This window comes from Dermacentor andersoni, chromosome 1 (genome assembly GCF_023375885.2).
Source record: "Dermacentor andersoni chromosome 1, qqDerAnde1_hic_scaffold, whole genome shotgun sequence".
Classification (NCBI taxonomy): Eukaryota; Metazoa; Arthropoda; class Arachnida; order Ixodida; family Ixodidae; genus Dermacentor; species Dermacentor andersoni.
The window spans coordinates 407,370,182-407,396,791 of record NC_092814.1 but is presented as its reverse complement, the minus strand read 5'-3'; the positions used below and the strand labels follow the sequence as shown (position 1 = coordinate 407,396,791).

The 26,610-nt window shown below is 45.7% G+C and overlaps 1 protein-coding gene across 8 annotated transcripts in view; it reads right to left on the bottom strand.

Annotated features, from left to right (window-relative positions):
• The window catches only part of LOC126518636 (TBC1 domain family member 13), a 130,265-nt gene that overhangs the window by 65,978 nt on the left and 37,677 nt on the right, over positions 1-26,610 (bottom strand). For 4 of the 8 annotated variants that reach the window (XM_055064879.1, XM_055064881.1, XM_055064880.2 and 1 more), the window contains 3 exons: positions 16,850-17,089; positions 12,779-12,880; positions 12,158-12,295 (listed from right to left, as the gene is read on the bottom strand). In XM_055064879.1, the coding sequence (XP_054920854.1) occupies positions 12,158-12,295; positions 12,779-12,880; positions 16,850-17,089 (480 nt within the window). The remainder of the gene's footprint in view (positions 1-12,157; positions 12,296-12,778; positions 12,881-16,849; positions 17,090-26,610) is intronic. The other 4 variants (XM_055064882.1, XM_055064883.1, XM_050168419.3 and 1 more) reach the window with 2 other exon arrangements.

Sequence of the window (26,610 nt, the reverse complement as noted above, 5' to 3'; positions counted from 1 at the left end):
CCTTCACATCTGTGTCGTGCATGACAGGCAGGAAGCAAAAGATTGGCAAATGATCGCTGATGTCCTGGGACAGGACACCAGACAGAATGTTGCTAGACACCAGATTTGTAATACATACGTCTAGTAGACTACTTGTTTCAACAGTTACCCTTGTGGGTAAAGATATGCAATTCCAGCAGGCAAAGGATGCAACGGTATCATTGAATTGCGTTGCACATGAATCGTTCGACAATAAGTTAATATTTATGTCACCTATAATAATAAATACGCATCCGGTAGAAGTAAGATACACCGGTAAATTTTCGAGGACGTCGAAGAAGTGCCGTTTGTTACCAGTGAGAGGTCTGTATATTGCAACGACCACTACATTTCTAGTAGATACGGTAATGCATTCCACATTAGAATCTATTATGCAAAATTCATCTATTAGAGAATGTTTCTACAATTTATTTACATCACAGCTAGACCACCACCCTTGCAGTGAAGCCTTAATAATCCATTATAAGTGTAATTGTCAAAGCGGGGATGATCCTCATGGGATGTTAGCCATGTTTCTGTAAACACCAAAAAATCAAATTTGTGCTTTATCGACACAAGAAACAAGTTCAGATGGTCACCCTTGTGTTTGATACTTCGAGCATTAAAATGAATAGCACTGAGCCCTTTCTCTAGAGAGCCAAGCTTCATTCTGAAATCTTCAACATTATAGCATTATAGCTTCAACATTTACATAACTATTGTTATCTCTCAACCCTAGGGCCTCAGGAAGTGCGACTGTGCCCGCATCGACATCAGGATGGATACCATCACATTTTAGTATGAGGTGTTCTATTGTTTCTACAGATTTACCACACACAGTACATGTGTCTTCATTAAATTTCTTTTTATAGCTCCGCGTTCTACGACATCCTGACTTAGCTTCAAAGAGAAGGGCGCTGCCTCTTGAGTTATTATAAAATGCTTCCTTCCTGATCTGCTGCTTCCAGTCTCGATATAGTTCAACACTATGCTTCTTTTCCATTGAATTTATCCAATTTTTACCTTCCGCGTTTTTAACTTGTCGTTTAATGTTCTGTCTTTCTCCATCCTTGTGTCTGGCATACTTACTGGTTAGCTTTCTAGTTCTTTTCCGCCATTGTGAGTCAACGCTCTTTCTGCATAGGTTTTTAAATACCTTAGCTGCCCACCTGTCATCGTCCAATTTACTCAGGCGTTTTTCGTATAGGATTTTACTCCGAGCTTCCCGTGCTTCGAACAATGCCCAGCCCACACCCCCCTGTACTGCTTCGTTTGTGGTTTTCCCGTGGGCACCTAATGCTAATCTTCCAACAGCTATCCGATTTACTTCCAGTCTTGACTGAACTTCTGCCCTTAAGCACAGGACCGCATTCCCGAAAGTAAGCCCTGGCACCATTACTCCCTTCCAAATACCTCTCAGTACCTCATACCTGTTGTACCCCCACAATGCCCTATGTTTCATTATCCCGGCATCTCTTCGCCCTTTTGCTATGAGAGTTTATCCACATCCCGAGATACCCCGGCTCGAATGACCATAGGATGGTAAGAACTCGAATTAGCCTAGACTTGAAGAGGGAACGGAAGAAAGTGGTACATAGGAAGCCGATCAATGAGTTAGCGGTAAGAGGGAAAATAGAGGAATTCCGGATCAAGTTACAGAACAGGTATTCGGCTTTAACTCAGGAAGAGGACCTTAGTGTAGAAGATATGAACGACAATCTTATGGGCACCATTAAGGAGTGTGCAATAGAAGTCGGTAGTAACTCCGTTAGGCAGGATGACAGTAAGCTATCGCAGAAGACAAAAGATCTGATCAAGAAATGCCAATGTATGAAAGCCTCTAACCCTACAGCTGCAATAGAACTGGCAGAACTTTCGAAGTTAATCAACAAGTGTAAGACAGCTGACACAAGGAAGTATAATATGGATAGAATTGAACATGCTCTCAGGAACGGAGGAAGCCTAAAAGCAGTGAAGAAGAAACTAGGAATTGGCAAGAATCAGATGTATGCGTTAAGAGACAAAGGCAGCAATATCATTACTAATATGGATGAGATAGTTCAAGTGGCTGAGGAGTTCTATAGAGATTTATACAGTACCAGTGGCACCCACGACGATAATGGAAGAGAGAATAGTCTAGAGGAATACGAAATCCCACAGGTAACACCGGAAGAAGTAAAGAAAGCCTTGGGAGCTATGTAAAGGGGGAAGGCAGCTGGGGAGGATCAGGTAACAGCAGATTTGTTGAAGGATGGTGGGCAGATTGTTCTAGAAAAACTGGCCACCCTGTATATGCAATGCCTCATGACTTCGAGCGTACCGGAATCGTAGAGGAACGCTAACATAATCCTAATCCATAAAAAAGGGGGCGCCAATGACTTGAAAAATTATAGACCGATCAGCTTACTGTCCGTTGCCTACAAAGTCATTACTAAGGTACTCGCAAATAGAATCAGGAACACCTTAGACTTCTGTCAACCACAGGACCAGGCAGGATTCCGTATAGGTTACTCAACAATAGACCATATTCACACTATCAATCAGGTGATAGAGAAATGTGCGGAATATAACCAACCTATATATATAGCTTTCATTGATTACGAGAAAGCCTTAGATTCAGTCGAAACCTCAGCAGTCATGGAGGCATTGCGGAATCGGGGTGTAGACGAGCCGTATGTAAAAATATTGAAAGATATCTATAGCGGCTCCACAGCCACTGTAGTCCTCCATAAAGAAAGCAACAAAATCCCAATAAAGAAAGGCGTCAGGCAGGGAGATACGATCTGTCCAATGCTATTCACAGTGTGTTTACAGGAGGTTTCAGAGACCTGGATTGGGAAGAATTGGGGATAAGAGTAAATGGAGAATACCTTAGTAACTTGCGATTCACTGATGATATTGCCTTGCTTAGAAACTCAGGGGACCAACTGCAATGCATGCTCACTGACCTGGAGAGGCAAAGCCGAAGGGTGGGTCTAAAATTAATCTGCAGAAAACTAAAGTAATGTTTAACAGTCTCGGAAGAGAACAGCAGTTTACGATAGGTAGCGAGGCACTGGAAGTGGTAAGGGAATACATCTACTTAGGACAGGTAGTGACTGCAGATCCGGATCATGAGACTGAAATAATCAGAAGAACAAGAATGGGCTGGGGTGCGTTTGGCAGGCATTCTCAGATCATGAACTGCAGGTTGCCATTATCCCTCAAGAGAAAAGTTTATAACAGCTGTGTCTTACCAGTACTCACGTACGGAGCAGAAACCTGGAGGCTTACGAAAAGGGTTCTACTTAAATTGAGGACGACGCAACGAGCTATGGAAAGAAGAATGATGGGTGTAACGTTAAGGGATAATAAAAGAGCAGATTGGGTGAGGGAACAAACGCGAGTTAATGATATCTTAGTTGAAATGAAGAAAAAGAAATGGCCATGGGCAGGACATGTAATTAGGACGGAAGATAACCGATAGTCATTAAGGGTTACGGACTGGATTCCAAGGGAAGGGAAGCGTAGCAGGGGGCGGCAGAAAGTTAGGTGGACAGATGAGATTAAGAAGTTTGCAGGGACAACATGGCCACAATTAGTACATGACCGGGGTAGTTAGAGGAGTATGGAAGAGGCCTTTGCCCTGCAGTGGGCGTAACCAGGCTGATGATGATGATGACCCTGAGATAATTGTATTTGGCCACTTGGGGTATTTCATGGCCTTGTATCGTAAGCTCCTGATCAGTTGTATCATTGAAAAACATCCCTCCGGACTTAGCTGCACTAAAGCTGAAACCTAGACTGTCTCCTTCGTCTCCACAGTAATTTACCAGAGTTTGCAAATCTTCCTGGCTATCTGCTAACAGTACAATATCGTTTGCATACATTAAAACTGGCAGTCGTTGCTCAACAACCTGTCCGCCTAATTTGTATGACAGATTATACCCTAGATTGCTTCGTTATAACCTTCTTTCCATACTTATCATATGAAGCATGAACAGCAGCAGTGATAGAGGACAACCTTGCCTTAATCTTTTGTGTACCTCGACAGTTTTCGTACTCTTAATTCCTTCCCATGTTACTTCAACATTATTTTCTCGATATATTTCCTGTAGAAAATCAATTACCTCATGACCGATACCTTCATTTTTAACATGTTCCATGGGAGTTCCCTGTTCACATTGTCATATTTTTTATTTTATTTACAGTACCCTCAGGGCCCAGAAGAGCGTTACAAAGGGGGTGGGTACAATAATAATACAAACAAAATACAACACGTTCAAACAATTATTAGTACTTAGGTGATAAACTCAAACATAATCAGTTATTGCAATCTTGAACAATGATGCCTTCTCAATGCAGGCGATGGAAGAGGCAAGGCGGTTCCACTCGGCACTGGTTTTTGGCAGAAATGAATCAGAGAAAACATTTGTGCGACAGAAAGGAATGAACACTTCAAATCGATGATCAAGACGCGACGACATGTACGAGGGCTCTGAAATAAATTCTTTAGTTGCATCGTGAACTTCAGCCAGCCAATGATCAGAGGACTGCTTTATTTGAGCCTGGACGAGGACCTGCACTTGTTGTTTCTTTTGTCGATAAGATTCCCATTTTAGGACTATTTCCTCTTTAGATAACTGCGCCATCTTTGCTTCTCTGTGCTCCCGTGATGCCAAACGTCGTTGTTCGATGGCCTCCCTAATTTCCTTATTCCACCAACTTTGTGGCTTCCTCTTTCCTCTACAGCGGTGTACTCCTTTTACTTCTTTTATTTTTATACCAATGAGTAGTTCTAACTGATTATAATCCCACCTTTCCATTGGATGTTTCTCTATTGCTTCCTCTATGCCGGCCGCTATTTGCGCTATTTGTTCGTCATTTAATTTTGCGTACTCTTTTAGACTTACTTGCATTTCTCTTTTGAGCAGGACTCCCAACTGTAGACTAATACACTTATGATCACTTCCGAGGCTGTACTTCCCCTCTTCGTCTATTTCCATTATTGCGAGCTTGCTATACATCCCCTGCGACATTAAGCAGTAGTCAATGGTCGTTTGCCTGTTACGGTATTCCCATGTGATTTGTCCCTTACACTTTGTTTCTCTATTTACTATAACTAGGTTGTGTCGCTCACAGAAGTCTAACATCAATTTCCCATTACAATCTGTGTATCCATCCAGATCCTCGATGTAGCCATTCATATCACCCAGCAGACAAATATCGGCACCTTCTCCAAACTGCTTTATGTCGTCATTGAGACACTTCACTAGATCCTTGTTCTCTTGCCTGTATTTGTCACCTGTCCCAAAATAAACTACTCCTCGCCATGTCTTTTTACCGGCAACTGTACCTGATCCCAAGACATGTTCTTTGCAAGTTGACTTTATTCTTTGCCGATTTGTCCCTTGATGTATCAGCATACCTACACCTCCTCCCTTCCTCTCCGTTGTTGTTCTATTGCTCCCTTCCCAGACGTAGGCTTCAATAAACGGTGGGTCTTCTAGATCCCTGAGATGTGTTTCGCATAGCGCGTATACGCCTACGTCTTCGTCCTTTAACTGCTGTTCTATTTCTAACCAGTTCGCTCTCTTTCTACCGCCTTGCATGTTTACGTACCTGATCCTGGTGTTAAATTTCTTTTTTGTAGTTTTCTTCCTGGACCTCCTAGTGGCCATGTTATTGGCGTCAGCCTCTATTTTTGTACTTTCTACATTGTTTCTACCTACCCCTACGTCCTGAGCCGCAGTGGACCCCCCAAAAAATCTACTGCCTGACCTGCCAGGCGCCAGCCGATCTCTGCTCCTAGCCTTCCATTAAAGTGGATGCCATTTCGTGTAACGCCTCCGAAAAAGCCTGCTCTATGCACTTCTCTGTTTATGTGTGCCACTTCAAAGCCTTTCTCCTGGCTTAGCTTTCTTATCTCACGATTAACAGCCACAACGTCCTTGGCAATTTCTCCGTTCCGTCCTTGCACCTCCGGCACTGTGCATACCACGATCTGGACTTGCTGTGCTATCGCCCTTAAATCGTCAACTCCCTCCGCTAATCTTTCCACTACTTTTGCAGCTTCACCATTCAAGACATCATTTAGCCCCGCCGCTACCACTACCAAATTGCGCTCTGCAACATTCTCAGAAAGCTCGCTTTTTGTTTCTCTCAGTACTGCGTCCATTGTCCTGCCTGGGAACGTCTCGACTACTACCCGCTTATCACCCTTTGCACGCTCCATTATAGCTCTTTTGCACCTCCTCATATTTGAGTCACCACCGATGTGTACTAGGGTATTCCCTTCCTCCGTCCTAACTTCCAGATCATGCTGCCTCGTATTATTGTGACCTCATTCTTTGGGGTTAGCTTGTTCCCCTCCTCTTTTCGCGCCCGCTGGTGCCCCTGTGGCTGCAGCGTCGCCTCACTTGGGGCGTGTTGCACTGCTTCACTATAACTAAGCCGATTCCCCGGCGGCGAGCCGACGACCGCTTGCTCTGCCTCCCTGCCTCCCACTTTGCCTGTAGGGTCTACCTTACTTTCTGGGCTTTTGCCACCGGCTTGATGTCCCAACCCATAATTCTCCGCTGCCCGCGTCTCAAGTGCATCGAGCCGCCTTTCCAGTTCTGCGCTCCTTTACTTCTCTTCTCCAAGCTCGGCCACGGTCCTTACTAACTGCGCGGCCTGTAGCGCTTCCACCTTGACCAAATCGTCGACTTTCGCCTGCAGTGCTACCCGCTTCTCCCGCTCCTCCCTCAGGTCTGCTTTAAGCTCTTCGAACTTGGCTGCCCAAGTTCCTTCCAGTTTTTGGACTGCTTCCCGGACACCCTCACACAACCTGCACGTAAAGCTAGACCCCTCCGCATCTGCTAAACTCTGGAAACTGGTCTCGTTGAGCAAGCACCAGCGCAGGCACTCGTCGCACTGCACTTGCTCCCCATCCCCCGCGGCCTTCCCTTTCTTCGGTTTCATTGCTAGGCCTACGTATCTAGGCTCAACAAGCAAGTCTGCCAGATCACTCGAGCAAAGCCGACCTCCATCGCTATTGTAAATAAATATAAAAATTTAGCACTCCCTACCCCATGTAAGAATCACTTCGAAGAACTATCTGAGAGAATTAAATAAGCCTACCAAATAGGTCCCGCCTAACACCTATGTCTAATGAGGGAACCGTCAGACCCAGGCAAAGCCGGTACGGTTACTACTCTTAGCAAGAATTCAAAATTTGCGCCCCTACTCCATGCAAAAGAGAACACTTTGAAAACACTAGCTAATTAAAAGAAAAGAGTACTTAGCTACGAACGACGTCGCTGAAGCCTCGACATAGGAGCATCCGACACATCCACCCAGCAGCAACACAAGCACTTCCACCCACATCCACCCATCAATCGCTAGGCATTTGGAGTGATACCGATACTCCCCGCAAGCACCGTCGATCTGAGGGTGCCGCTGCAAATGGAACAGCGGCGCTTCCATCAACTATCGATATCTCCCCCCCGTGAGTGTTGTGTGCGCTGTAAAACTAAAAAATGTTGAAAAACCCTTCCGGAAAGCAAACAAACACGCGGGATAGCGAAAAGCTACGGGTAGGGCTATAGAGTAAACTTAAAGTGTAACTACGTTGTAGCTCCCGTTGGTCTCATTTTTTTGGCGGTGCCATGTTTTGGTTTCGATTGTAAGTCGATCCCCCCACTTCAGATTTTCAAATTTAAGAAAAGTGGTCGACTTACAATTGTGTAAATACGGTATGTAATTAGAGTTGGTGGCATACAGATTGCTTGCATTAGTTAACATATTTACTCGAATCTAACACGCACTTTTTTGCTGTTATGATGGGTCCAAAAATTATGTGCGCGTTAGAATCAAGTACGACCCTAAATAGCGTTGCCATATCGCCATCAGCATTTCAAAATGGCCAACTTGTATGCTCTTCGAGCCTAGCTACCGTAGGCCATGGCTTAAGTTAGTCCACCGTCCATCTTCCCGTTTACTGCGTTTGCTCTATCAGCATGGAAGTGCCAACTGTGAAGACACGCCGAGTTCATCACGATGCCGCAATTAAAAGGAAAGATATCACGTGTGTGGAGACGGATGGAAATTGGGCCGAATCACGGGCGTGTGGAGTCCCCGAAACTTGCGTGCGGGACTGGCGCAAACAGGGGAGGCGTCCTACTCCGGCGGCTGCTGCGTACGGTGCAGGCATGCGACCTTTATCTTAAAAGCGATCTGCGATGGAGACACAAAGTCTACGTATCTAGGTGCACTGCGCTGTGTTCTCGTTGCTTAGTTGGCGTTGAAGCGAGAGGCAACACAAAGGTCAATTCACTCACTTCTGCTACTGCACTTCACTCCAGCGTTTTGATAAAGTTTCCGCGGTCATTGAGTGAGACGTGTTCATATTTGCTTCTGCATGCGTGACAGCATCCTTTTTAATTTAGTTATTAAGTAAATGGTTAAACATTTATACAGCCGATAAAACTACTTGACATAAAAATTGTTACAGCGCAATCACATGCAACCACAAGTATGAAGGACAGAACACAAGCGCCGACTGTCAACTAAATTTTATTGACGGAAGACGGATACCTTATATAAGGGGAAAGGCAGAAGTGAAGGGGGAAGGGGGTGATACAATCGGGGAAAAAATGACAATGCGCATTGATGAACGAACGTGCCAGCAGTCAACGGAATCAGGTGCAGAAAAAACAAGAAAACGAAAAAAACTAGAAAAACACTATCAAAAGGCGAGGGATACTAAACATACATTGAAATCCGTAAGCAGTCGCTTCCAAAAAAATGAAGCTCTGCAGCAAAAAGGGATACAGAAGGGGTGCTTACGCACTCGCTGCCATATTTGTGTATGTGGAACGCTTCCAAAGAGACGCGCGCCGTCGCGTCGGCACTCTTGCCGAGAATCTTCGTCTCTCCCAAACGAGCCTCGCATCCTGTGCATTCAATTACGTGCACGACCAAATGTGCGTACTTGTCCTTTAAGTTGCTTAAATTTCGGGCATGTTCCCCCAAGCGTTCATTAATGCAGCGGCCGGTTTGGCCGACATAAGCCTTTCCACACTTCAAGGGAATGGCGTAGACCACTCTGTGGAACACTTGATGAACGGCTTCTCATGTTTTAGCTGACAACCTCTTTTTTTAGTGTTGCAGATGCTTGGGCATAACTGTGCCAGCTTGTTGGGTGCCGAAAAAACAACGGAAACCCCATGCCTGTTGGCTACCTTCTTGAGACTGTGGGAAGTCTTGTGCAGGTACGGCACAACCAAAGGCTTGTCGGTCTTCCGAGGGTCATCTTTTCCTCGTGTTCCCAGTTTCAGCTTCTGAAGGAGGGTCTCAGACACTGCAATCAAGACCGAATGGGGGAACCCCGCTGCCAAAAGTCGGCTGGCCTGATTCTCAAAACTTTTCTGCATCAGGTGCGGGCACGACTTCTGAAGAGACGATTCCAAACAGTGCAATGCTATAGCTCTTTTTACAGTTCTGGAATGCGCTGAATCATATGGCAACAAGTCCTTTTTGGCGCGAGGGAAGTAGCCCCAGCAAACGTGCTTTTCATGAAAGGTTAGTCTCAGGTCTAAAAACTGTAAGGCATCTGCGTCAGGTAATTCGTGGGTAAAATTTAGCCCAAGTGCATGCTTGTCAAATGCGTTTAAAACTTCACCTACTGTAGAGAGGTAGGTGAAGGCCGTCTGCTTTTTTAAAAGCACTAAAAAGTCATCTACGTACCTAAAACCTTTAAAACGAACCCCCCCAAAATAGACCTATCTAAAAGTTTATCTACCTTTGCTCAAAAAATATCACACAGAATTGGAGCCACGCAGGACCCAATGCAGATACCGTTGCGCTGCCTTTTTTGCAGCGCAGCGGTATCTGTTTATGTCCATCAGTTGTGGAGCACAGCATCACAGTTGCGTGCTGCTTCTCGTAGCTCACAGAGAGCACCTTCACCTTCTTGGCACCCTTTTCATGCACGGTGTACGCCACTGGCATATCAAAATACACAGCCATCTGGTCAGCTTCGCCGATTGCCCAAGGTTGTAGCCTGTGGCTTCTCTCTTTCGCAGCACGTAACGCTGAAAAGCTATCAGCTTTTCTTCGAAATCACTTGGCAGCTTCTGGGTGATTGAAGTGCGACGTCGGAGGCTGAAGCCGAAGCGCTTCATGAATTTCTGAAGCCAGCCCCGGCTGGCTTTGAAATCCTTTGGCATTAGGCCTCGCTCCCTCGAAAGTTCCCTAGCTATCGCTTGGAGCACTTCTGTTGTCACTGGAAGAGCAGCTGCTCTCTGCATTTTGAACAAAGTCGGCCAAAACTGTCTCCACTTCGTGGTGATGGCCTTTCTTTGGTCCGCTAAATGCCATCCTCATTGCGGCGCACGCAAGAAGCTGCTGTGTTGTCCCCTCCAACGAAGGATGTTTTTCTCGTCGACGCCAAAGTCCCGCCTGGCTTGAAGGTTCGACGATGCCTCTGTGGCTATCGCAACTTTTCGCTTGAAAGCGGCGCTGTGGTGGCATCTCCTGCTTGGTGCCATCGCGATAACACCACGCGGCACACCGATACGGCCGACATGACACAAGTCAAAATGGCGACCTCGCTTGTGTACGGATGCCTACTGGCACGGCTAGTAGCGGCTGCGATACTGACTTTTCTAGATGGCGCTAGCTATGCACCATATTTAGCAGTTTTAATGAAAAACTGGCGCGTTTTTTTAAATCCTCGAATCTAAGCCGACCTTAGAGTTTGGAATATGATTATTTGAAAAAAGATATTGACTTAGATTCGAATAAATACGGTATTTGTTTTTCCAAATGAGAGAAAATGGTATCTCTTTATGAAAGCATGAGGTGCATGACACTGAAAGGGACTTTTGCTTTTGGTCACGCAATACAGGTGCGGGTTACAATCGAGGGCACGTTAGAATCGAATAAATACGGTAGGTTAAAGCTTTATTTGAGTTTTCATTGGATATGCACTACAGTAAAACCTCGGTAATTCGACCAGCATTAATTCAGTAAATCGGATAATTCGAACTCATCCTTTGGTCACGGCAGGCAGATGCAATATTTATTGACATCAAACTCTCCTTAATTTGGACTCATTCTGCCACACACGGGTTCATTCGGACAAACCTCGGAGTGCAGCGAGCAAGAAGCTTGGCAAATGCACAACGTAAATGAGCAAAAGCGGCGCTAGCATCTAACTGAAACAAAGTGGTGAAGTACCCATTGCCACTCATCAGCGGAAAACAACAGAAACATCAGAATACTTTGTGTTTATTGTCGTTAACGCCCTTATTCTTGTGTTTGCCGCTGTACATGGCACCGCATAGGGCATGTGTCTTCAGAACTGTGTAGTCACCATCTGCAATCACGGCATCAATAGTGACCACGCTTCATCTGCAGCCGATGCGGCAAACAGTTTTGTTTCGGCTCAATGTGCATTGGCTGCATGGCTCCATAATTGCGTGGTCGCCATCCATCCACAATTGCATTGATAGCGACAGTGGTTTCGTTCACAGCGGTTGTGGTGAGCAATAGTTTTGGTTTGACTCTGTGCAATGTGTACGCAATACCGCAGCCCACTCGCTGGCATCAAACCTGCCGGCTACATCACTATAGATGTATGATCCACTGCCAACCAGCTCACTGGCAAAAAGATAATTGGGGTTGTGCGCATGGTAGCGCAAAGCACGTCTCGGATGAAGACGCGGGTTTTGCATCATGGCCACAATGCGAAAGAAACCACTAGGACTTGATCATTGCAGCCACTAATCAGTGATGAAGATGATAAGAATTACAGCTTCTGAACTGCTTTTGTGCAAAGTAGAAAAAGGATTTGCTGATTCATTTGGTAAACTAATTCCTGTTCATGTATTAAGCATCTGCTTATTGTTCTCTAGGTACCCTCAATAATTCAACATTCAGTTAATTCGGACATTTTTTTTGGTCCCATGAAATCTGAATTAATGAGGTTTTACTGCATAAGAAATGCTGCAGTAAGACAACTTCCTCCAGTCAGTTCGAACCACTTGTGAGGTGTTGCAATATGTGGTGATGTGTCAAAATGCCAACGTGCAGCCTCTGCAGCCCAAACTTCAGATCCAAGCCCTTGGCCTAGCCTAAAGATCAGACTACGGCCAGAGCAGAAGACAACACTCACTTGAACATATCCGAGGCCTGGGTTCAGCTTTGCATAGAGGAATAGAATTCGTTCAACTACTTCCCAGTGGGCCTCTTGTCCTTCACCCAGCTGCTCCAGTGGCTCGTGTGCAGGTCGTGACCGCACACAAGCTGATATCTGCAGAAGTTTGCAAAAGGCATCAACAACCAAGACAATTTCCATTTGGAGTGCTTTAAAAGTGTGGTGGCTACAACAGGCAGTCCTTGGCCAACTAAGAAATTTGGCAGTTTTGCTCCAAGAGCGAAGCACTGGGGCAAGCTTTAGCGTTGCGCTTGAAATTCTCGGACGGTGTTCTAACGATACACGGGTGCAACATTTTGGTGCGACGCAGCACGCACAGCAACTGCTGCTGGGCAGAAAGAACAGTGTCCCGACAGCTATCAGGGGTCTCGCAACACTCACGTGATGAGCACTGCCAGTGGCGCTAGAGGCACTGCACCCCCATGGCGCATGAGATAAGAACAGTAGGAAACTATTGGCATTAATCAGCGCCCAGTTGGATAATGTTAGCTTGACATTTATTACTCGGACCAGAGCATACACACAGCACACCAGCAGGAATGCCTGTGTGCTTATAGTGCGCGTGCGCACAATGCTCACGCCAGCAGCAGAAGGCGGAGCGCTGTCCTTCCTCTGCCACTGAGTTGACTGAGCATAGTGTTGACGGCATGTCCACTTCGCTTGGACATTTTTGCAGCCACCCTGTGTATTTGTAATAAAACGTGATGCATGCATACAACCAGTGCCAGCACACACACTCAAGAGCTTTGTGCCATTGGGCCATGGGTAAGAAGCCAGCAAACACTGACATAGAGGACAACATAGGGGAAATTACTTGTGCTTAATAAATGAAATAAAGGAACGATAAATTAATGGAAATGAAAGCGGATGAACAAACAACTTACCGCAGGTGGGGAACGATCCCACAACCTTCGCATTTCGCATGCGATGCTCTACCAATTGAGCTACCACGGCACCGTTTCCCTGTCCACTTTCTTGGGTATTTATGTTTCCTTGTACAACTCTGGGAGTGTTAGCCAGCACCACCACTTGCAGACCTTGACGGCAGATCCTTTCTGCCGCAGGTGTCATGAGAATGTGATCGTTTTGGGTGAAAGCAACCGGTCAATAAACCCGCACATACTACCTGGAGGCATCAATGTTGCCAGATTCGAGGTTATGGCAACACAACCCTCGCAAGCGAAATGCGAAGGTTGTGGGATCGTTCCCCACCTGCGGCAAGTAGTTTTTTCATCCACTTTCATTTTCGTTACTTTATCGTTTCTTTGTTTCATTTATTAAGCACAAGTAATTTCCCCTATGTTGTCCTTGGTGTCAGTGTTTGCTGGCTTCGTATGATATGACTAATAAAATTTGGGCCCCTCGGTTAACCCTCTTTCTTCTTGTTTATTACATAACGAGGGTCTCGAATCCAGCAACACTGATGCCTTCAGGTAGCATGTGTTGGTTTATTGACCAGTTGCCTTCACCCAATAAGATCATGTTCTCATGACGCCTGCGGCAGAAAGGATGTTCCACGTCCGCCGCCAAGGTATGTGAGTGATGGCGCTGGCTCACACTCCCAGGGTTCTACACGGACACATAAATACCCAAGAAAGTGGACGGGGAAACGGCGCCGCAGTAGCTCATTTGGTAGAGCATCGCGTGCGAAATGCGAAGGTTGTGGGATTGTTCCTCACCTGCGGTAAGTTGTTTGTTCATCCACTTTCATTTCCGTTAATTTATCGTTCCTTTATTTCATTTATTAAGCACAAGTAATTTCCCCTATGTTGTCCTTGGTGTCAGTGTTTGCTGGCTTCGTATGATACGACTAATAAAAACTGGGCCCCTCGGTTAACCCCCTTTCTTCTCGTTTGGGCCATGGGCCGTAACTTGGGTCATGGGTACACGACACTGGGTTTGTGCCGGTCATTAATTAACCTGTTTCACGCCAACTTGTGTTACTGTGTATGTGCCATTGGTTATGTACCACTCTTCAATGAACCGCTTTCCCTCCAATTTGAGTCCCTGGGCATGTGAACTGAATACCGTATTTTTGCCTGTAAAATGCACACAAAGAATTCAAAAAATGTAACAGTAACGTCGGGGTGCAGGTTGTACGCAAATTCCGCCTTGAGGTGTTTTTTTTTTTTTTTTTTTTTCGAGGACTGTAGCAGCAGAACTTAAGGAACATGGACACAGAAGGAACGACTAAACGAGGACATGAGGTGTTGCTTCATGGCAGTTTGCACAGCATTGCTGTGAAGCCACATTTCAAGGCAAGGTTCTCCACCATTCAAAAAACGAGTTATCTGCTAGGGAATCCCACCCTTTCCTCACCCATGCATGTTAAAGCTCCCTCCCTTCTTTGCTTTGCTTCTTTATGGCCACCCAGTCTCCTCCTCTTTACGAGTTGTTATTTTGTGTTTAGTAGTTGCCGAACAGTGCACGCGGTGCCAGCAAACTCCATTCCTGCAGAGCTCCCTCGGTCCACACGATGCGCTTCGCGAACAGCAGGGCCAAATCACCGTTTGGATTTTAGGCTCAGTTGCGCATCACTGTTGTCCATGCAAGGGCGGCTCTGTTCGCGCTGTCATCCTCTGAATGCTAGCTGCGAAGCGATCTGAATCACGTCATATGTCACGCGACTGATTTATCTGCTCATGTCCGTCGTGAGAATTCAGCTTTATCAGCATCGCCGAAGAGGGTGGGGGGGGGGGGGGACTGATGGATGAGTTGTGCATCTGTGAACGAAAACTGATTGTGCTAAGATTTGAGCCTTGTTGTCGGCAGTTATTGTCGCAGGTTATACGTGCGGATTTTTTTTTCTTTTCGGGATGTTGTAAATGGAGGTGCAGGTTATATGCAGTGGCAGGTTACATGCGAAAAAATACAGTGTGTGCCACACTTCAACGAGCCCGCTTAATGTCACTTTGGATCACTGGGTATGTGTAATACCCTTACGTAATACCTTGAAAGGGGTCCTTAAGGGATCATAAATGATGATGATGTGCAACTAGGCATGTGTTTAATAAACCTGCTTCACACCAACTAGGGTCACTGGGCATGTGCCACCCTTCAATGAACATCTTTGACTTCAACCTGAGACACCAGGTACACTGCCTGTGTGGCACTCTTCAATGACAAAAAAGATCACTTAAATTTCTCCAGTGCTGAGTGGAGTCAAACATGCAATATTCAGACAATCTTGTGTGAATATAACACAAGCACTCTACTGCAGCAGCACCAGATGACACAGAGTGTCCAGAGGGAAACATTAGAGAGGAGCCCTGGTGCATACATGCCTCATACATGACACATTTCAGCAGTGCCAATACGGTTTATTGATACATTGATTCAATGCTTATCACATTAATGATAACATTCATTGCGAGACGGGTTGTGCCAGATTTTTTTTTTCTTTGGCTAAACAGCCTTTTTAAAAATCACCTGTGGCAGATACCATAATTCTAGTCCGAACAGAACATTACTTGCGCAGGAATGAAATTAAAATGAATAATCATAAAATGAAGAAAACATTGCAATTTTAAATAATTACGTTACTTCACATATTGATTGCAGTTTATGAATAGTAGCCGGTAAGCTCGCAAGGCATATTCGCTCATAGTGAATTCTCAGGATGACACCATTTTCAGAATATTCATTCCCAAAGTGTGCAACGAAATACACAGGCAGTCCGGTTATTTTTGTAATTCAATGCTTAAAATGGCGTACTGTTAAAAATAGGTGGAAGAACAGTGCATTTTTGATGGTGCATATCTCGATACCAGTGCCATGCTCAGAATTCACCCTCCAAGTGGATGTGCCTTCCAAGCTCACCGTCTACAATTAGCAAATCACAATATGTGCTGTAAGGCAATTACTTGAAACTAATTAGTGATTTGTTAATTAGGCATTTATGCATTTCTATTTACTGCAGAAGTAATGTTTGCCTCTTTGAACAATCCATTTCAAAGATTGGAATATGCTGTCTGCCAAAGGCAATTTCTAAAGATTATGTAAAGTCTAGCAAAAAAGAAAAACCACCTGTCATAATGAAAAGCCCATCCTCTACCTCATCAAATGATAGTTTCAGCATGACTACTTCCCCCCCCCCCTTATTTTTTTTAACTTTGGGGCACTATTTTCAAAGTGAAAAGTGAAAGCAGTTCTGTACAGACTGCTGTGTTAGAAGACGGGGAAAGAAGAATGAGAAACTCCCTCCTCTATTCTTTCATGCAACAATTTTGGCTAAAAAGCATGTGCAAACAACTAAGCCTTGCTCCCATGCAGAGAAGATATTAGCGCTGCCGCTATGTCCAGCCTTTTCAAGTCAACATGGTGGCTCTCATAATAATGGCAGTGCAAATGCCAAGTGCATCACCAATCTCATCATCAACCGATCACAGTAACAAGCCTCAGCTACTGTGCTACCACGAAAGACCCGTTTGATAAACAGCAAGGTGTACACAAAGTTTGCATATAGCCCAGACCTGTCAAAGAGAGCTCAAGCATATACAAATTCTGTTCCATAACACAGCTTGCAGTAATGTAGCCATTAGGAAACAGTAGGCATTAAAAAAGAATGTCTCATTGATTCCACAGCCCGGTTTACCAAGAAAAGCAGCTACTGTCATCTCACAGCTCAAAGAGGCTAAGAACGAGACTCACATTGGTGATGCCCTGGCGTGAGCGAGTAACATTGGCGGCCCGCAGCATGCTGCGCTGAACACGCTCCCGTAGCCCCTGCACCCGAGGGTCGGCGGCAATCCGGGTGCACGGGTGCTCAGTGGGGCGCTGGAAGAAGCACATGTCCGGGCAGAGACGCCGCACATCCTTATCAATCTGCAGAAGGACCTCGTTGTCCCGGAAGTACGCCTGCCACCGGCTGCTCGGGTTCACACTCAGGGGCTGCGTAACATGCCGTCCCAAATAAGTAAGCTTGAAAAATTCGGAAAATCTGTACAACAATAGGAAACTGCCAATGAAGGACATAACTGCTGCCAATATTGCTTAACTGCAGTACTGGCAGCTAAGTTACTGTTGCTGATAGGTGAAGTTAATGCAGCGATATTGTGTTAGCTGCTTTCTGTTTTCACCTCATTTCTGGTTCAGGACTCTCTTGTATGCTTAGGCGTGCTATGGCAAGGGGCTGTACAGCACTTCTCGTGGTGAGGGCCTCACATGAGCCTTAAGGCCTTTGCAAGTTCCAAGGTGACTCACAAGGTGTTTAAAGGCAGACTGGGTGCAGATAGAATTGCCACTGAGTGCAACAAAGACATCTTGTCTCTGCAATAATTGAACACCGACTGTGCTGGAGGCATGATGCAGCTACATCAATTGAAGTCATAGCGCTGGATTGACAGGAATATGAAAGAAGACAGGACGTGCGCTATCCTGTCTTCGCGCACGTCCTGTTTTCTTTCATGTCCCTGTCAATCCAGCGCTATGACTTCAATTGATGCAACGAACCAACTAGCCCAAACATCTGCACTCCCGGATGATGCAGCTACATCACAACTTGCAGCATTCTAATGTCTCATGATACAACACCTACTAATACAGCAGAAAATAGAAGTTAGACAATATAATGACAATTAGACAATAAAGCCACTGATATGCTTATGCACAAGTGTTGCCAAAACTTACAAAATTTCAAATGTTTGAATGTTTCTGAATTTCCCAAACCATGTACAACAATGCATATTGATCAGGAAATTTTGTTTTATCTCTGGCACACATATTGTGCCAGAGTATGTACTGTGACTCTGTAATGTAGCATTGATATGTAAATAGCTTACTTGCATACCATGGACGCAACAGCTGGCAACCAAGCAAAAACCATGCTTGGTTGGGAAATTGGCGCCATCTCTGTAATGGGCGAATGCAAAATTCCGTTTCCCTTGCATGGCCTCGTAGATCGTCGCGCGCACGCGCGCCGATCCAGGTGGCCGAGTCCTTCCCCAACTCCTCTCCAATCGCTCTCCCTCGTTACTACCCTCGCAACTCCCTCACCTTCGACTGTCTCCGCGCGCACGCCGTGCGGCCCCGCCGGCCCGAAGCCAGCTCAGCCCGTTGCATGACGTTTCATGTTTCGTTATCTGCTGTTATCGTGAAGCGTGCGCTGCTGTGCGTTGACCGGCGTGGCTAGTTTCGTCAGTTTCGTGGTCCTCGGTAGCTGTGTGCTTGTGCTCCGCAATGTTTCACCCATTTCACGACTCGTACCGCTCGTGCATTGTGCACTGGTGCACAAATACCTCAAAAACAAGCCCTGCAGGGTTGTTCCGGGTGCCTAAAGACAACAGGTGAGCGCTCAGACCCGAAGACGTCAGAAGGCGCATGTACACGAACACAGCCCCGTCCATTTCTGTGCTCCATGAGGCTCCGGGCGTCGTTGCGCCTTGATTGCGCTACACTTGCCTCTTCCCGGTAGAGAAAGCTGACAAATAGCTCATTGTCACCTGGTCTGTGACTTGTGTTTTTCTGTGCCAAGTCTCATTCTGCAACTTCAGTAACTTGCCCAGCTTTGCATACCGCCCTCACTACTTTTTCTGTGTGTCACCTTCTACAAACCTACTAAGAGCTGAAAAATTACTGTTACTGTTTGTGTACTATCTCAGTAACCCCCGATGGGAAAACCGCGCGAACAATCTTCATGTGTAGGCATGATACGCTTTTTTTTTTCTTCTGGAAAGCATGAGCATTGCAAGTGTCCTACATGGAGATTTTTGCAGTTCGTGTTTATTATACAAAGGAGAGCCCAGTAGGTACGACTTAGTGCCTTAAGTGACGTAATTTTATTGCTAAGCATTGCATTTGGGTCGAAAGAAAAGTTGTGTTGTTGGCTTATTTTACCTGGTCTTTGATTGAGGAATAAGCCTTTCTTTCTGCGAATGTTTTCTATGTGCTGCTGCAAAAGCCGACTACCTTCTGTTCCCCTTGCCACCGTTACTCAAGCTGTGGCCAAGTGCAAAATAATGTGATAATGTGTGTTTCTTTTTCTGCCATGTTTTTTCAATTTGTTCAGCAGTAATGAACATGTCACGCATTTCATATACTTTCGTGCAGATTTATAAGTAAGCTTTCTTTTGGTATGGCTCTCAATCAAACAATGCTAGCATTTTATTCTATTTTTCATGTATTTTGCGTGTCATTGTTTTTGCCATTACCAGTGAGTTTTCCCTTTTTATAGTTGTCATGACTATGTCATACACGTCGTCCAATTTTGTGCAATATCTTAGTGCATATATCAGGAGCTCGTCTACATTTCGGTCTTGAGGACGTTATATAAAAATCTTTTTTTTTATGTGTGTACATGAAACGGCCTTCGCGTTTTCTAGCGTTTTTTGTTATTTCACCATCTGAACTTTTGTCTTTAGTACTCTTGTATATGACATGCACCTTTCACTTTTGCTCATTTTTTGAGTGTGTATCACACCACGTTGTACAAAAAATCTCTTTTCGGAAACGAAGTCAATAAAGCGAGACTAAACATCTGTTGTGTTGGAAGTGTAATTTTTTTTTATGCCCCGGCACATGCTGGTATAATATAAGTATGGGCAAGACTGCGTGCATGCCAACGCATAGCCCACGGCGCACCACGCGCCAGCTCGCAAGCAATGCCAATGTGCTGCGTAGCGCGCGCATTGCTTGCGAGCTGGCGTGTGACGCGCCATAACAAGCGCGCTATAAAAAAAAAAGTGCGCCGCTTACGGGTAAAAACAAAAAAAAGTGAGCGGCGTGCGCGGCATGGGGGAAAGGGGGATAGGGAGTGGAGCGGGTCGGCATAATAAAAACAAAAAGGAAAGAAAAACGTTTAAAAGAGGAGGTGCCGTGCGGCTGCTGTTCCTGTTGCCATGACAACGTAAACAATCATGTGCGCCGCCATTTTGCTTCTGCGTCGCCCATTGGCTAGGGCCGTAACTGAAGGGGACTTTGGCGCTAGCGTCGAAAGAGCGTCTGCTCGAAAACGGCCAATGGGATGTATACGGAGTGTCCCCCCGTCCCATTCTCGTCGCCAGTGTCACGATCCACCCCGGGTCGTGAACAAGGGAGGGCTTCTGGCACCCTCCGATAGACGGACGCTCCGCAGCGTGGTGGTGCTGAATTGATTACTGAGCGGCGAGCAGCCGTGCTCGTCGGTGTTTATGGATGGATGGATGGCGGCTATACCCTTTGTAACGGGCAGCGGCTGGCGCCACCTAGCCTTTTGCTCCCCCTCCTATTTTAATTATTATTCTTTTTTTTCCTTTCTTTAAATCCTCTTTTCCTTAACCTAGTTTTCACTCCCCTCCTCCTCCCCCCCCCCCCCCCCCCCCAAAACAGTAGAGGAAACATTATCTCCCCGATTTATGGTATTATCTATCCCTTGACTTCCTCCACCAATCCTCTAGCCTCCCCTTCGTTACTGCCACTCTTTTCTCGTCTATTTGCCCTTGTTCCCCGGGAAAACCTAATGCCCCTTCCATATCTGCCACTGTTCCCTCTGCCAGGGTCGGGCGAAGGTCTGTGCATCTCCGCACTATATGCTCAGTGGTCTCCATTTTGGCTCCGCAAGCTGTGCACCGAAGGTCCACGTCTTCAAATTTAGCCCTGTATGTTTTCGTTCTCAAAACCCCCGTCCTAGCTTCGAATAATAGTGAGCTGCCCCGCGAGTTATCAAATAAGAGCTCTCTCTTAATCTCCTGTTTTTGTGACCTATACATTGATAGCGCTGGCTTTCCGAGCATTCTTTCTTCCCACATTTTTCTTTCCATCTCCTTCACCTCCTTTCCCACACTAGAACCACGTTGGACCCCCTCCCTCGGCTGTAGGTATCTATTCCTCAGCTTCCTCGTTCTGAGCGTCCACTCTGTGTTTAAACTTTTCATGTACAGATATTTTTACACTTTTCCTGCCCACCTTTTTTCCTCCAGTGCTGGGAGTCTCTGTTCAAATTTTAGTTTACTTATTGCCTCTCTACCTTCGAATGACGTCCATCCCATGTCCCCCTGCACTCCCTCATTAGGGGTGTTCCCTTGTGCTCCTAAGGCCAACCTGCCTACACTTCTCTGTCTCGTTTCCATGCATGCCTGAACTTCCGATTTCATGCACAATACTGAATTTCCAAATGTGAGGCCAGGTACCATAACCCCTTTCCATACGCCCCTAACCACCTCGTACCTATTATAGTTCCAAAGTGCCTTGTGTTTCATTACAGCTGAGTTCCTTTTCACTTTTTCAATCATAATTTTTTCCTGTTCTTCCAAGTACTTTTTGCCCTCGTTTAGCCATATGCCCAAATACTTGTATTTTTCAACATGATCAATCTTAGTGCTTTGTATTTCCAATGGTTCCCCCCTTTCTTCATTGTATACTATTATCCCAGACTTCCGTCTACTGAATTGCAGTCCCAATTTTTCTCCCTCCTCTCCACATATGCTCATTAGTTCCTGTAGCCCTACTCAGGTGTCAGCAAGCAGTACAATATCATCTGCATACATCAGTCCGGCTAGTACTTGAGCTACCTTCTGCCCTTCCAGCATATAGCTTATGTCAGTTCCTATTGTGCTCTGTTCTAGTCTCTTTTCCATTTGTCTCATGTAAATCATAAAAAGCAGAGGCGACAATGGACAGCCCTGCCTGAGACCTCTTCTTATTTTAGCTGGCTTTGTAGTTTCCCCCTCCCATGTTATCTCTACCTCATTATCTGTATAAACTTGTTGTAGGAACTCAATCATCTTTCTATCTAGACCATATTCCCTCAACTGGCTCCATAACTTTCCTTGGTTTACATTATCATAGGCTCCTCTAATGTCTAAAAAAGCTATCCATAGCGGTTTCTGCCTGGCTGTCGCTATCCCTATGCACTGTGTTATAACAAATAAATTATCATCTAGCCTTCTGTTCCTTCTAAATCCATTCTGCAGTTCTCCCAAGATCTCTTCACGTTCTGCCCATTCCTCCATTCTCTATTTCACCATCTGCATTGCTACTCTGTATATGACTGATGCGATAGTTATTGGCCTGTAGGATTCAATGTTGTCCTTGCTTCCCTTACCTTTGTAAACTAATATCATTCTGCTTGATTTCCAGTCCTGTGGAACATCTCCCCCTACTACTATTTGTTCAATAAGTTGTCGTAATTTTAATTTACTTTTCTGGCCTAATATGCTTATCAATTTCATAGGTATGCCATCAGGTCCTGTCACTGTTCCCACGGGGACCTTGTGTTCAATTCTGTCCCATTCCTTACTTGTCGTCCTTCTGTACTCCTCCTCTAATTCTGTCCTACTGTTGTCATTGTTCTCCATTTCGCTACCCACTGGCTCTGCAAATGCTGCCTCTATTGTTAACCTAATATATTCCTGAGCTTCCTCTCCCTCTACCTTTGTTCCTTCTGGTGTGGTCAGTGAGTGCTGAACCACCTCTGTCTTCTTACACTGTTGCCTTATGTGTTCCCAAAATTTCTTAGAGGCATTTCTGTCTTTTTTTCGTATCTCTAACATCCATCATCATCATCATCATCACCATCATCATCATCATCATCATCATCACCACCACCATCATCAGCCTGGTTACGCCCACTGCAGGGCAAAGGCCTCTCCCATACTTCTCCAACAACCCCGGTCATGTACTAATTGCGGCCATGCCGTCCCTGCAAACTTCTTAATCTCATCCGCCCACCTGACTTTCTGCCGCCCCCTGCTACGCTTCCCTTCCCTTGGGATCCAGTCCGTAACCCTTAATGACCATCGGTTATCTTCCCTCCTCATTACATGTCCTGCCCATGCCCATTTCTTTTTCTCTGTACCATCCACTGTACCCCAATTTTTGCTATCTTGGCTTGAATTAATGCCAATGCTTCTCTTTTCATTGCAAGGTAATCCTCCCATTTTGTCTCCACCTCTTCTGGTGTGGCTCCCCTTTTCTTTGCTGCTCTGTGTTTTCTGCACGCATCTTTGCGTTGCTCTATGGCCTCCTTAACTTCTCGGCCCCACCAGCTTTTCGGTTTATATTTTCCCTGCTTACTTCCTAGTTTCCTAATCTGTCCCTTCTCTAGCTCTCGTTTAAAAATACCTATTAACTCGTCGTATGTCCATGCCCTTTGCGGTTGCTTGGATACCATGCTTTCAATGTTTTTCGCCACTTCTTGTAGCTGCCTGTCATTCAATTTGCTCATACCTTCCCTTTCTTTAGTTTCTACCAGTGGTACTGTCCTTCCAAAACTGATTTTGATTCGTTTGTGATCACTCCCCAGGCTTTTTGTACCTTCCTCATCAATTTCCATACATCCCAACCGTTCATACAGCTTGTGGGACATTAGGCAGTAGTCGATTGTCGAGTGGGTGTTATTTCTTTCCCATGTTATTTTCCCGTCACATTTAATTTCAGTATTAACTATCACAAAATCATGAGCCTCACAAAAATCTACTAACATCTGCCCTGTTGCATCTGTCGCCCCGTCAAAGTATTCCAAATGTGCATTCATGTCCCCTAGGATGATTATCTCCCGTTTCATAGCTAACTCCCTGATGTCCTTGACCATACATTTGAAATGTTTTGCATTCTCCTCTTTCGACTCATTCCCCGTTTTCAGATACACAACTCCCAGGATTGTCTCAACATTCCCTACGGTGCCCTTGAGCCACATGACCAATGTTGCCTGCCGAGCTTTAGCAGGCTACCAAGCTTGGCGGGCGAACCAAGATTATGCCCGAGGGGGCGTCACATACTTGCTAGAAGATCCCTGGCGATATTTCCTTCGTCTCAAGTGAACTTGAGGAGAGTTTGCTGTTGGCTATGTGGTACATGATTCTGAAAGCAAAAACACCACAAGGAACGGGACGGGAAAGTGAGACAAGCACAACGCTGACTTACAATTTTGTGTCTGTGTGCACCAACCTTATGTCTCGAGAGCAACGGCGTAGACTTTCGAACATTCTCTAAGACTTGTACGTAGAAATGATGAGCGTTTGCTGCAACTCCAGCAAGTGGATCTGAGAAGTAACTGCCTTGCCTTATGCTCTGTGCGATCTTTGCAAACCTGTTGGGTGCACACCTAACATAAACTGTTAATGCACCAGAAATATATATTACTGTGATGCCTGTGCCTTTTCAGTGTAGTTTGGACACTATAGTCCCATTGTGTGCGGGGAACTGAACTCGTCTTTAAGGACTCAAGTGCGTGGCGGAAAAGGTGACTCGTCAACCCCTTTGACTGCATCGAGACGCTTATTTGTTATTGGTGGAAGTGCCAGTAAACTCGTGTGTGTGTGTGTGTGTGTGCATCGTCCAGGCGGAGCATCTCTCGGAGAAGCACTCGAGGTTGTCTTGTAGTGCACAACAACACGCATTCATCCATTTGTGCATTTATGAATAGAACCAAAAGAAGAAGCTTTTCAGTGCAAGGACTCTACCAAGCGTTTGGCTCTGTGAACATAGTGTTTGAGGCTGCTGTAAAAACGTAAGCATCATTTACACGTCTTATGTATAAATGAGCTCATGCCTTATACATAGCCAGCGCTATAAATATAGGGGTTGAATCCAACTGATTAGCTTAAACTTTCGTGCAACTGCAAAGAAGGTCGAGCGAAAAACACAAAAAAGAATGTGATGCTCATTACGGAGTTTATACAGATTACCAAGCTTTTTCATTGAACGCATAACAACACCAATACTTTCAGTTTCGTGCGACATAGTGCCGAGTATGATGCTCTCCCGGAGTTATGGCCATGCTGTTGATATCAGTTACCTCGTCTATTAACGCGAACTGAAATCGATATATCCGAAAGTGGTCTAAGACTTGCGTATGAATTCCCTCAAGCAGACACTCTTGCCATCAGAAGTGAGTCGGCTGCGAGCGCCGCCTTTCGGCAACTACCCTGAGCCATGGGAACCTCCGCTCCAATGGGAAAACGAGTGACGCGGCAGGCATCTATAATACTGCAAATATTTTCTGTTGAGACACTTGTAGGTTTGTTTCATGCACGCACGCTTTTCTCATTTCTCCTGAGAATCGTTTTGCTCCATCACTTCACCCCGTCCGACAAAAAACGCAGCAGCACAGTACACGAACACACCCGCCGCTAACTGTAGGCACCAGACTTTGGCCAACTTTCCTCGTCGTAACTTCACTTGGGGGCGAAATAAAACAACATGGAACAAACACACAGTATGCGTGTTTGTAGTGGTGTGTCGCCGTGGGATCCTGTTTTCAGGCGAAGCGTAGCGCAGCGCCAGCGACGCTTGCTGCAATATTTCTTCACCTGATCACGGCTCATAATAAATGCACGTGGCACAAATGATGCATCGTAAGCTCGCAGTAATATTTCCGGCATGATAGACCATCACAAACAGTTCCGAAAATCACTCTGATGAGGGGCTGATGCACACAGCTGACGCAACTTAGCCCAGTTCGAAGCGCGGGCGGCCATCATCTTCGTTGGTGGAGTCACCGGCCATCCGGCTCATGACGTCAGTCCAGAGTGCACGCACATTGGTGGATGCTCATATGCATCCGCCTCGGAGGAGCAAATGCCCCCTTATTTCTAAAGTTGTACCCAACTATACGCCTCATGCACCGCCTATAGAGGCGCCACTGATAGCCACCTTGCGGGTGCTTCCAACTGTACACGCGGGAGCAGTAGCAGACGACAACCCTTTGCAGCAAGGATGGCTGAAGTTTGCGGCTGCGATTTCTCCTTTGTTCAGGTGCCAGGCTGCTTCTTCTGCGGTGACAGCTGTAGGGAAGACGCTGACCTCTGTGGGACCGGGTATGAAGCCGATGTTACCGGTGTTTGGGACAACATGGTCCACATATTTGCTAGGCGCGTCTCGCAGACAAACGCCATGAACCCCATTTACATGAAGTGCAACTCATGTTAACTAGGCGATAAATTTTGTTGAGTGATGCGATCTCTCGATCGTATTTTTTAAATTCTACCCTTGCCATAATGCTGCTTCTGTACCTCAACAATAAGCACCCGTGGTTAGTGCAGACTTATATCAAACAAATCCACACAGTAGATGTCTGCATATGCCGTTGTTATTTTTCTGCCGATGAAAACATGTGGCATCGCTGAATAAGTGCACTCAAAGTTGCCTCAAGAAGAGTAATTGCAAATTTATTGATGGAAACGCGTACCCTAGTCATTGAAGTCACCAAATGCACAGGTTAATAAAAGCGCGTGTTAGTGCTGTACCACCCAAGCAATTCTGCTGCATACGTCTATGAACTGCCGTTTCCGCTGCAGTTTTTGCAATTTTAAGTTTCCCAAGGGAGCTGCTTGGAAATGTGCAAAGCTGAAGTCTGAACAACTTTTCAGTATTTTTTTTTATATTGATAGAGAGGTGCCACACGATATATTTAAAGGCAGAGCAGTGCCAGTCAAAGTAGATGAGCGCAGGCGGCAAGGCAGGTTTCAGTCCTCGGCAGCGCAAGCATAATAAGA